Genomic DNA, 12,934 nt, shown 5'->3' on the forward strand with positions numbered 1-12,934 from the left:
AGTAGTTTTTTCGAAGCCAACAGTTCACTTTCCTACAGGGCAAATCGTCACACAACGGACTATATGTAATATGTATACTTCAACTCTGACAAGTTAAGCTTTAGTTCAATGAGCTTATCGAGTGTGATCTGATGTGTGTGTGTGTTTTTATTAATTTCCTTCTGTAAAGTTGTGTACAAATTAATGTGGATATGACAGTAAACGAGGCGTCGGAGAAAAAAAGCGAATAGAACCCATACACAGAGCAGCGCATGGAAAGACTCTCTCTCTCTCTCTCTCTCTATTGAAGTACTTAGATGTCTATGTATGCATTTATTTATTGATAAATATGTAATTAGCTATATTTGTTTAGAAGTAGGGAAGTGATTGCATGCAGCATGACGAATGTGTCAATACAGCAATGCAACACACCTCCTTCGGTACACTTGGGAAATAGAGGAAATGATTGGTGGCGCCAAGGGGCAAATAATATAATGAAATAAAAAACTGTAATGAACAACTACAAATCATAATCAATAGCAGCAGTTCTACTGTTGTTTGCAGCCGGTCATTAGCAGCGGCGCCAACAGCAGCAGCAGCAACGGCGGTGGCGGCGGCATTGTCGGCATCGCGGTGCACACAACAAGGCGATGATCGATGATTGCTGATGGCATTTCAGAAGTGACAACACTTCTTTATCAATCAAAAAACGACCAACAGCGGCAAAAAACAACAACAACAACTACAGCAGAGTGTTAAGCAAAAACTAAATAGGCATAAAGAGTTTCGTTTTGCTTTTTTGTGCGATATGAAAAATATAAAAAAAAGTTGTGCGGCAGCGGCAAAGGCACACATGGCGTAATGCATATATAGTTTAATGGGAGGGGGTTTTTTAAAACTTCAACTACGCAGAAATTTATGCAATTAAAACAATATTTATAAAATGAGAATTCGAAAAAATCGCTAATTAACGTAAGTGATGTGATGCAATGATCAATTGGTGTGCCTCTAAAGCAAAGTTTGACATATGCGTTGACATTGCAATTCTCATAAAAATGCAATTAATAAATTACAACAATAATAAAAAACATCTGCCTTGCTCGCTGGCTTTTTTACTGACAAACATTTTTCGTAGATATATTTCGCAGAAAAAATGCAATTGACAAATTTAATGATGACACAAATGATTTCATGCTTTATTTATGTAAATGCACAAAAGTGACAAGAAAACGCAAATTAGTTGCTGTAAATGACTGTAAGGCGGAGCTGCGATGGCGCTGTCAAATTTGTAGCAGCGCATATGCCCGAATTTCTGTTGTACACACACTTACATACATATATACAAAAACAACAAATACAACAATAACAGCATAATACGAAGCGCACTTGACTTGCCTTTGTGGCAGACAAGAGTTAAATGACACCACCAACAACAACAATATGAAGGTGCTATGAATATATCTGTAGCTAATCTACTGCTATAACAGTAATAATATAGCGCTACCACGCACTTACAAACACAATTAATGTCAGCACAACCGCTATCCTTCGAAGGCAACACACTCTGCCACGAACAAGTGCGACTTTCAGCCGCTTCAAGGTTTTCAAATGCTCGAATGCACCCCATAAAACCGCAATGAGCGCGCTAATACTCCATTATATGATTGTATGTATGTATGCTTGTATGTAGATCTCGCTTCTATGCTGCGAAATTATGTCAATTGGAACATGTGTTCCGAAAAATGCAAAAATAAAAACATATTTTCCGAATAATGACAAGTCAACTGCTGTTAAAAGCAACAAAATTACACACACACATAACGCTGAAAAGTATGCAACGATTCAGAAGAGAGTCACTTTTATGGACCTTAAACATATAGGAACACATTCTTCACCTCACTTGATAAGACCGCTGGGAGTTCGTGCAACAAAATGTGGCAATAATATGCCTAATATCTAATACAAATGCAAAACAAAACAGCGCATTGGGTAATTTGTCAACAACGTGGCAGATAGAAAGGCGGCAGGCAATCCAGTTTACAATCCAACTCCCTTTGTCGTTTGCACCCCTTTTTGTTCTGGCGACCCTCTGAGCGGTTTAATGAATTAGAAACCGCATTGAAATTAATGATCTAATATGTGTATAAGTGTATGTTGCAGCAACCGAAAATGCAAAAAGGCAGTGAGGCAGATTACCTACATCCCACTGTTTTTATTTTTTTTTTTGATACGATCTGCCTAATGTAAATGAATCTTTGACTGCAATAATAGCGGCAATAAAATTTATCAGATATTGTATACAAAAGGATTAAGTGCGTGCAAACATTGATGCCACCTTAAAATATACGCACATACACGCAGCAAAAGAGCGTCGAAGGGGTGCAACTATACAGTAAATTTGTATGAATGAATGCAAGTACAAAGGGGATGTGAGAATGGTATATTTAATAGTGGCAACAAATGGTATAATAGAAGATGAATGAATGAACGTTTTGTTGTTGTAATGAAAAGTAGTTGGTTTAGTTGAATTTTTAATATTAATTTCTGCATATGAAAATAATGAAAATATAATAAAAATAGAAAATAGTATACAAGGAGGGAGCTTTAGTTCTAACAATTAGTTCACTATTCAATCTTTTTTTTGGAAAGAAGATAAAAAAGTTTTCTCAAACAATGCGTCGATCTCAGCATATTATATTGAAATATGTTCTACTACAATGGCTTCAAATTACGGTATATTATTACAAGCGCGCAGAACTGCTAGAGGTCATACATCTAACGAGATCTGTGCTTTAGTTAGCTTAAAAAATTGTCGGCGGGTCTTTAAATAGGCAATATCTGGTCTTCTCCTGTGGATTGCTAAGGAAATGTACTGAGAATTATCAAGATGATCAGCTCTACTGATTTCTAGCATTCTTATGAATATGACAAGAGTAAACTAGCTATATTTTGTATTTTCGGATATTAAAAGTATATATTACCGAAATTAATATGAAAGCTAAGTTCCAATAAAATTCTCATAATAATGGAGCTCCATTTTTTTTAACTTCCGTCATCCCAATTTCGTATACCCTGGGATACTACTCAGTATGGGTGTAAGGAATAAATTTTTTTAAAAAATATTAGACATTTTTTTGATCATCTATTATTTATAATAAATATTCCAAGCCGAAATATTTCAGGTATCAGGGCCAAGAGCAATGTATTTGGTATTAATTTAGATATTTAGATATTTATATATTAATTTAAATAAATATTCAACGTATATATATATATCAACTCATAATTTTCTCATTTTTTCTTTTATATTTTTTTATTAATTTATTATAATTTCGTCTTTTTAATTTTTTTACATTTTTTTTAATTTTTCCCTCTATTATATTTAATTAATTTTTTTTCTTTTAATTTTTAACTTTTAAATTTTGTTTATTCTTAAATTTTATCTTCTTATTTTTCTGCATTACCAAAAACCAATTCGACCCATATGAATGAGGAAAATACAAATAAATTCGCATTTAATAACAGCACGTTGGCATTTGCCGAAAAACCGCAAACGAGCAATAATTTTCGGAGCCACTTCTCATAAATTCCGTTTGCAAATTATAAATGCGACAAAAGTGGCAATGGAAAATCAGTGTGAGAGGGCATATTAAATCAGAAAATCAACATGCGGGCAATATAATTTTACATATAGCATTCTTATATATACATACATTCATATACATAACTTTACATACATAAATACATACCTACATATTTCTATAGGCATATTTATTCATAATAATATAACAAATTTATTTAATGGCTATATGCCGCACCGATTAAAACTGCATAAATATGCCGCCATTTATGGTATATGGTGGCGAAGGCGGAGACAAAATTATGTGCTGGCGCGTACAACGGTAAATGGCGAACGCATGCAAAATACGCCGCAAAGCACGAACATTGACCGCAATAACTTTGCAGAGTGCGCATAACACTGCGTTCGTTGTTGCTTCTGTGTTCGTTGTGCTTCTGCTTATTCTGTTGTTTATTGTTATTGTTGAATTGTACGTGTGCTGCAGCTCGGCCACTGGCCGAAAGTTATACTCATTGAAAAGCCACCATGTTGATTGTTGTGGTTGTGGCTTACACACACACACTCAGAGTTGTTAGTGTTAATGTGTTGTTGTTGTTGCTGTTGCATCATGGCTGCCAACTCGTAAATTCGTTGTTTTTGGCATTTTTCCTACATAGCCAGCGGTGCAAAAAAGCAAGGCAAATAACCGCGAAATAAGCTGAACAACAGCTGGGACATCCACAGCAATAACAACAACTATGCAAGCAAGAGTAAAATGATACGCCTGCACAGATTAAACGCTGTTGGGTTTTGTGTGCGTTTTCGGAATTTATTTGCAAAGCTGTGCAACAACACTAACAAACAGCGCACCGCACTGCAGTCTAGCCTTTATAGCCGCTAACCCGCCTCAGCTTCGCACTTCTGGCGCGCGTATATTCAGCATAATGTATGACAACATTTTCGGTTATTCGCGCATTGCGGTGCAATCGGTGGAATTTCGCATTTCCAGTGTGTTCTCCCAGCCCCCATTGCTTGCCTCTTCCCCGCCATACGGACCTGCAGTGCACTACACTTTATTGCTGCAGCTCGACTGCCTTTTTGCGTTTTGCTGGCTGTGGCAGCTTGGTTTTGGCTGTAAAGTTGCCACAAAATTGGTGTTTCACGCTTGCAACGCGGCTTTGTTGCTTGTTTTGCGCTTGCATTTTGCGCATTTACCATTTTCCGTTGTTCGATTTTATGTTTCCGCCTTGCGCTGCACTCGTTACACATTTAATAGAATTCTCAATGGGAAGCTTGGTGTAAAGTTATGACTCGGCAGTGACCAGTTGTCGATGGCTAAAGCGCTCTCGCGATGCCATTCGTTCGTGACAAAGCGAAAAATGGCGTACCGTTAGGTGTGCAAATACAAATATTTATGTACTAGACATGAAGGTATATATGTATTGTTCCAATTCGATAAAATGGCAAACTTTTCATTAAATATAAAAACTTTTCATTAAATTGAAATTTGAAAGAAAATAATTAGGTTTTCTAGACTGATTTGGAGAGATTTATACTGTGACTCCTAGCATTCTTCAGTATAGAATCCTATTAAGCTTCTGGTAGATCTGTTCTTTATTTGTATATTTTTATGAACACAATTGTCTTTACCTATAGATAATACTGAACACACCTTTTCTATAGCTAAATAAATTTGTTTAATAAAATCTTCGCAGATCGTAGACTTACCCTAACACGTGCTTCGGTCAAATTTGTCCACATGGCAATCTCTTCGCGTGTCGACATATCCGGATAACGATTTCGGCTGAATGTATGCTCCAGCTCTTGCAATTGCTGTGATGTGAAATGTGTACGCTGGCGGCGTTGACGTTTGTTTTTCTTATCGTTTTTCGGCTCATCCGTGGTGGTTGTCATCGGTTCGTCATGACCGGAATTTGATATGTTTTCGGTTTTGATTGTGGTCTCATTCACAGAGCGATTACCTGTAATAAATACACAAACAACAACATGAAGCAATTGAAAATATTTGAAACAAGAAGAAGAATAAGAAGAAGAAGAGAAATATACAGTTTGAAGAGCCAACACATGTTAATAAACATGAAAATAGGAGCAAATAAATATATATCAATGGGAACCTTACATGCAACTTACTGCACCCACACACACACACTCAACTTGTATACTAAATAATTTGTTTGCTTAAAATTGTATAAATTGTTATTAGTTTAAGTGTACAAATCGATTACATGTTTTTTGTTGTTGTGTTTGATTATCGGCGCGGCATAAACGAACTACAACAGCAACAACATATCGTTGTAATGTAAACTATTTTCCCAACTGTGTGTTAGCCACATAAGTGCTAGCAGACAGACAGACAGATAGATACTTTTTCAATATTGGAGACACTCGCCAACACTCATGAGACGCTTGTCAAACAAACAATTACAACAAGCACCAACAACAACAACAACAACAACAACAGCAATTACATATATCAACAAAGTAATAAGGTAATCATAAATCGTTGTAATGACAGCACTAACCACTGATTGTTGTTGTTGTTATTGTTTCATTGCAAGATGGTAAGTAAGTATTGTCGGCGCCTTCCGCATCACAGCGAGCAATCGAACGGGCGAGGTGAGAAAATTGAAGGTACACAAATCGAATTATTAGTTGTAAATAGCGCATACGAGTTGGCCTGGCCATTGCCATCGGTATTGGCGACAGTTGTTATCGGTTATATATATGTATGTATGTATGGGGTAAATGTAAACGTTTATACAGGGTGGCACTGTGTTGAAGTTGAGGCATAAACTTGTAGGTGGCTGAGGTTTGGAGAATGCTTGGAAAGGCATTAGACCCACTAGTTTTGAACTTAGATCTCTTAAGATTTCTTCAAATTCGATTCGGTTGTTGTATAGAGTATTATTAGAATTTGATGATTATTTGGTCTAGGAATACTGTAGGCTTATCTACTTACTAATGTTTTTACTAGCATAGCGGCTTCGTTTCGATAATGAAATGCTCAGATCAGATTGTAATAACCTAGATAATTATGTCGAAATTTGCCAATTTTTTAGGATTATTTGTTCTATGGATTTATTAAAATAGCGCTCCTTTCTTAATTTTTATTTGTCTTTTTATATTGTCTTTTTATGGAAACATTTTTCAAAATGAATCTCTCAGTTCGATACCGCGAACAAATTGGTATCGTCTTGTTTTACGGACTCGTTTTTTTAACCGTTAACTATATGATATACCATGACTACATATATGATTTGATTATTAAAATCTATGTATACGGGAAACTCGAAGTTCTATATAGTTCTTTTCTCGGAGTTTTCTAAAAACTGAAATATGAATATTTGAATTAAAAAGAAAAGAGGCGTCTTCAGAAATTATTACTAAAAAGCGATTATTTATAGGACGATAACCTCGCTTTATATAAATCCCACGAAGCCCCATATTTGTTGCTGTTATTATTTTTATGAGCAAAAAGAAACATTTCCCAAATAATATTGAGGAACTTTGTTTTGCTCAAAGTCATCGGCGGGATAGATTTCATTACATAGATCCGATTGTCGTGGGAATTGAAACAAACATAAGCTGCCTTACCCACTTCTCCTATAATTGGTTATGTTATTTGATACAAATATAGTAAAATATATTTCAGGTCGTTTCTAAATACCAATAGATTTGATAGTAAGCTTTTTATACTCGGATATACGCTGTAGGGTTACTTATTGCTAGTTGAACGTCGACTTTGCTATTTTTCCACTAATAACTTGATATATGATTTATGAAAGTCTACTCCACACCGCACATTAAGTATTTATTAGCAATATTTTGACGGAAGATAAGCAATGCCGACGGGAATTGGACAACATACGAATATGTAAGTATTAACCAGATAAAGCAATTGCATTAAAAATTTTTCTAAACGAAGAAATATTAATCATACTCGGTAGCTAATCGTAATTAGGCGTATTATCATTATCATTATCACTAATTGTCTGTTGTAGCTAAATTTAGTAGAATGACGAACCATCGAACCAAATTTACTCAGCAACAAGAATGCAGACTGAATTTAAGAACTTAAAGCGGCACATAAGTATGTATGTATGATACCTATGTACATATCTACATATAATATTTAAAAATATAATCGAAGGTAAATTCAAAAATTGTATTAAACAAATAACAGTTAAAATCACCTTCACTACACGATTGCTTAGAAAAGTTCAATCGTTGCCGCTTGTCAACGCCATAAGTACCCCAATTTTACAAATCTATTCACTATAAAACACACCGCCCGCTCAACCCACAAAACAACATATTTGTACAACAACAATAAAAAAAGTGTAGCAGAAAAAAAGTAAACAAATATTATATATGATCGATCATTCGGTGTTCGTACGTCGTCGTCGGTGGCGTTGAGCGTTTGGTGGAGCCACACGTTTTGCTGCTACCTTGTACCGTTTGAATACAACAATAACGGTAAAGTAATTTGTCGCTTTACGCCTGACCTAATCAGCTAAACTAAGTGCGCGCAACAACAAAAACAATAAATAACTAAATAGCAGCAAATTAATGTGTTCGATTGATATACACACGAGTATAGGCTAGCATGTGTGCGTGCAGCCGGACGAAGTTTTTTATGCCAGAAATCAAAGTCAAAATCAAAGGCATTTTCGCCGACAAAGGATTGTGATTTTTTGGTAATGGTATTAACGCGCGTTGGCTACCGTGTGTGCTTTGTTGTTGTTTTTATTTCATTTGTAATTTGTTGCATGAAATTGTTATAAATTACAAATTTTATCTTGAAATATTTTTTGGCGGTGATAAGCAAATATATATAGACACACATACATACAAACATGCATATATGTATACATTCATTCATGCATATAGTATATATAAATAATAATTTGTTGGCATTTTATTTAGTTTTAATGTGATTACTCGCACTTTTTCTTATATACATATAAGCATATATGTACAAATGTATGTGTGTATGTATTTGTGCGCTCTTTTATTATTGCAGTTGCTGTATATTCTATGGCTTAATTCACATTATTCACCGAAATAAATGACTGTTTGTTGTTTATTTTTGGTAGCATGGCGTGACTTATGCAAAATTTCAAATTTACTTCAACAATTGCCACTGGCATTCGGTAATCAATGAAGTACCGTTTAACCGACGGCGAAATGCATATTTGCGTTGAATTTGAGATGGTGTAAGTTTTATTAAAAAATTGATTTTTGATAAAAATTTAACATAATTTGTTTCGTGATTTCAAATTATTATTTGATTACTGATATAATTTAAGCTGACTATATATTTTTTTTTTTCAATATATAAAATAATCTGCAGTTAATGATTTTAAGAAACTAAAACAGTTTAAGCTTCGAAAATGTTAAAATTTTATATACTGTTGAACTTCCATAATACGATGGAAATGAGTTATTAGGTATAAGAAGCTATTTTCGATTAGCTCATCGCTGAAAGTCTGCTCTGTTCGCAAAAAAATAAATTGTTTCTTCGTTTTGTCAATCGTAATTTCCATTAAATTACACGATTAAGTTAATTTCATAATTTAAGTTGTATAAACTAACAATTTTAATAAGTAAATCTAGCAATCTGGCCTTCGAAAGTAATATTAAGGTAAAAAAGATAATCAAGTCAATCAACACGTAATCTTAACTATTAAAGTTTCAATTCTATATGGATTAAATTACAATAAAATAAAATTAGTATGTGTTGTTTTAAACGATTAAAAAGGGGTTTTGAAATTATTTCGACTGAACATATATTATCTTATTTTTCTTCGTTATAACATATATTTAAACCATTCCTAGATACACTGAAACCATCAGTCAACCAAAGTAAGCTGATTATTTAGCCATTTAAAGGTTATATTTTCAGTTTCTTACTACTTTAAAAACCTATTTCTGCTTTCCTCATATTCAATATTCGATATTTGATGGAAAATTTCAAAATTAGTTTTTTTTTAGAATAATACCTTCTATATTAATTTGGGTTCATTGAGTAGCATGCCATTCAAAAGAGTTCATACTAGGCTCTATAAATTTACAGTCTTATTTTTAAAACAGTAAAAAATAAGGATAAATAAGTTTTAATGGTCTTTGCTATTAAAAAATTGTTCAAAAAACATGTTGAATTGAATATCTTTAACACCTCGTTGGTCATAGATAATTTCAAAATTAAATTTTTTATAATGTAATGGGTGGAATGGATTTCCTTTTAAAACTGTAAGAAAGAACCTGAAGAACAGTCTACATATTTCCTGAATTTCTTTAAAAATAAAATCTCCACAATTACTTATATGCATAAACTTTAAGATCACATGTTAATTTGACTTCCAAAGTCAGTAGAAAACTCCCCACCATTTTATAACATAAAACTATCTATCTCAGCAGTTACATAAACAAATATACAGCATGTATTAAAAACAGCATTATTCATACCATAAATAATACGGATGCATTGAAAATATAATATACAAAACATACATATATGCAAGTACAGTCGTAAACTAAAATGATTCACAATGAAAGTGTCTGTAGTAAGTGTTTAGCATTAGTTGAAAGTCACAAGTTGTCTGCAAGCATATGACCGAAGGATGTCAACTGACCGCGGTGACATGAATGTCGCATGATAAGATTTACATATGAATTAAAATAGATAAATATACAATCATAAAGACTTCGATAACGTCAAATTATGATGACTTGTCGACTTAATTTCAGAACGCAATCGGCGCTACGATTTCTGTACGAAGATTTGTTGGTACTTTAAAATGTACAAATTTAGTGGTTTGATAAAATCACTACTTGTCGGTGGACAAACCCCCCAATTGGTATTTTCCGTTATGTGACTGATTATAGTAGAAATAATTTAAGATAGATATGGAAAGGGCAGCGCTACTTTTAATATATACTTATACGAATTTGTCAAATATTAGTCGTAGCCAAAGACCTATTTTTGATTTTTCTCCTAGAGGCCACTATTATGGCTTCTATAACTGTAAAATTTTGAAGTTTCTGAGATCTCAAAACTTCCGAGCACAGTATAGGTTTCGCGACGGCCAAGTCCTGTGTTTGAAATGATTGAGTCTTGTCTGTGGAGTTGATAAGACGTTACAGATCGAGTCGGGTGGCAGGTCGATTCTTTCTATGAACCGGTTTAAACTCAAGAGCGTCACAAAATCGCTGCATTGTGATCAGAGAATATGCCTAGATAAACTACCTTAAGCTTAATCTGGGCCATAGAAGGCATACATTGCCGAACAAGCAGATTTTTATTAGACAATATCTCTAAAGCTATACTTCCTTGGGCATAAATATTTTAAATAAATGAAAAATCCCGGCTTTTACGAATAAGAAGTTAAAAGAGAAAACAAACTTAATTGTTTTTACATAATATCCAAGGTTTATGAAATGAAAAAAGGTATTAAGGCTCTTCCTTGAATAAAATAAAATTTGAAAAAAATATATTTTTTTCTCAATAACAACTTACCATCCTTACGATCACGATTACGATTCGATAACGTTGATGATGATGATGTTTGAAAATTATTTAAATGTGTGCTATCCAAACTATTTGCTACAGCGGTCATGGAACTATGACTATCACGAAAATCGCCAGTCTCGGCCCAAACTGAAAAGAATAAACCAGAGTAGAGAAAAAAATATACAAAAAAATTAATGTTTTAAGAAAAGTTTTGCAAATACATAAATATACAGCGTCTGGTATATACATATATTAAATATTAAACTAACGGTATTTTCATTACAAAAAAACGAACGAAGCGAGCGCAAGAAGTGTAAAGTGTGTGTGTGTTTGGGTGAAGAGTGGCATTCAAGCGCTTTTATGGCCAACGCCATTATAGTGTCGGCCATTAAGAGCATATGCATTAATGTTGTAAGTACGAGTAAGTGGCTGCACTTGGGCCGGCGCGCAGTTATGGCTCTATAATTGAGCGCGAGTGCGCCACTAGTGGCTGCTTAAAAGGCGATAAAATGGATCATAAAAGGATTTATGGCATTTACAAGCATAAACGGATCGGATACAATGTAGGAGCCGCCGGTATAGATATACATACATATTCGAAGAGGCTGCAGATTATTGCAGTTGTATGAATATGAATTGAGTAGAAGATACAAGCTGAAGAAGTAGCTCCGAGAGTTTGATTGTGTTAATATTTTTGTAATAACTCATAAAAATTATAACTTTATGAGCGTAAAAGCTCCTGTTTTGAGCTTTTTTAGTGTGTATAATATTAAATATTTTTTATTCATATAAAATATGTACAGTTAGCAACAGTTGCATATATGTACGCTACATAACTAATGATTCATCTATTGCTCAGCAAGCAAGCTACTTTTTATTCGAAGTGACTAAATTAAATTTTAATCATTTCTTATTCAATAAGTTACGTAATAAATTATGCGTGTTATGGCCACGTAAGCGTTGTCATGCGTTAATTATATAGTATATAAGTGTAAAGTATAAAATTGCCATGATTCAAGTAGTATGCAGTATGACTTGGCACCCGCTAAATGAGCCATGAAATTTAATGACCTTTGCGGTTATAAGCACACCACCACCGTGATAATTAACAAATTATCAATTGACAAATACTAAATTTACAACGCCACCAATTTCCATACATTACTGAATTTATTGCTTACAAAATAATACATACAAACACACATACATATATACAGAAGGCTGTTGAAATATATGGCGAGCGTTTGAAAAACTCCCGTAAAAGTCAAAAATGCCAAACCAACACATTTTTCTGCCGAACTCGCCGCAATACGGGAACAACATGGAGCCTTTGCTGGCACCCACACATACATACATACATACAGATGTACATAACACTCAAGTGCATTTTGAAATTTATTGCTTTTCCACATGTTGTCGCTCAGCTTGTTGCAACAGCAGCGGCAGCAGAGAAATTGTCAACTATTTGTTTCAAATTTGTGTGAAATTAGCCACTTCACGCTCGGCGATATGTTGATTGCCGCTATGTGCCCGCTGCTCCTGTGAAATGGGTGTCATTAATGTCACTTTGGCATGTGTCACTAAATTAACCACAGCTTCACGTTTACTCAAGTACATGCATACATACATATAAACATACATACATAGAGATATTTGTAAACGTTTTGCCTGCGCAGCTTTGCATTTCGTGCACAGTCGTCGAGCAAGTGGTTTATGTCACTAGTTGCCGTCGAACATTTGCCACTCTTTTGTGAATTTGAAAATTTAAAATTTATATCGTTGACAACATGGACACATGCTGTTGCTGCTGCTGCCAGCAAAAACGTTTTCTGGTAGTCATTTGTCGATGTTAATTATACTGC

The 12,934-nt window shown here is 34.2% G+C and overlaps 1 protein-coding gene across 2 annotated transcripts in view; it reads right to left on the reverse strand.

Annotated features, from left to right (window-relative positions):
• Ptx1_0 (pituitary homeobox homolog Ptx1) overlaps nt 1-12,934 on the reverse strand; it is a 53,405-nt gene that overhangs the window by 12,190 nt on the left and 28,281 nt on the right. The window contains exons 3-4 of one of the 2 annotated variants that reach the window (XM_054228656.1): nt 11,079-11,232; nt 5,267-5,520 (exon numbers count right to left, since the gene is read on the reverse strand). In XM_054228656.1, coding sequence (XP_054084631.1) covers nt 5,267-5,520; nt 11,079-11,232 — 408 coding nt within the window. The remainder of the gene's footprint in view (nt 1-5,266; nt 5,521-11,078; nt 11,233-12,934) is intronic. The other variant, XM_011186955.3, reaches the window with a different exon arrangement.

Source organism: Zeugodacus cucurbitae, chromosome 2 (assembly GCF_028554725.1).
Source record: "Zeugodacus cucurbitae isolate PBARC_wt_2022May chromosome 2, idZeuCucr1.2, whole genome shotgun sequence".
Taxonomy (NCBI): Eukaryota; Metazoa; Arthropoda; class Insecta; order Diptera; family Tephritidae; genus Zeugodacus; species Zeugodacus cucurbitae.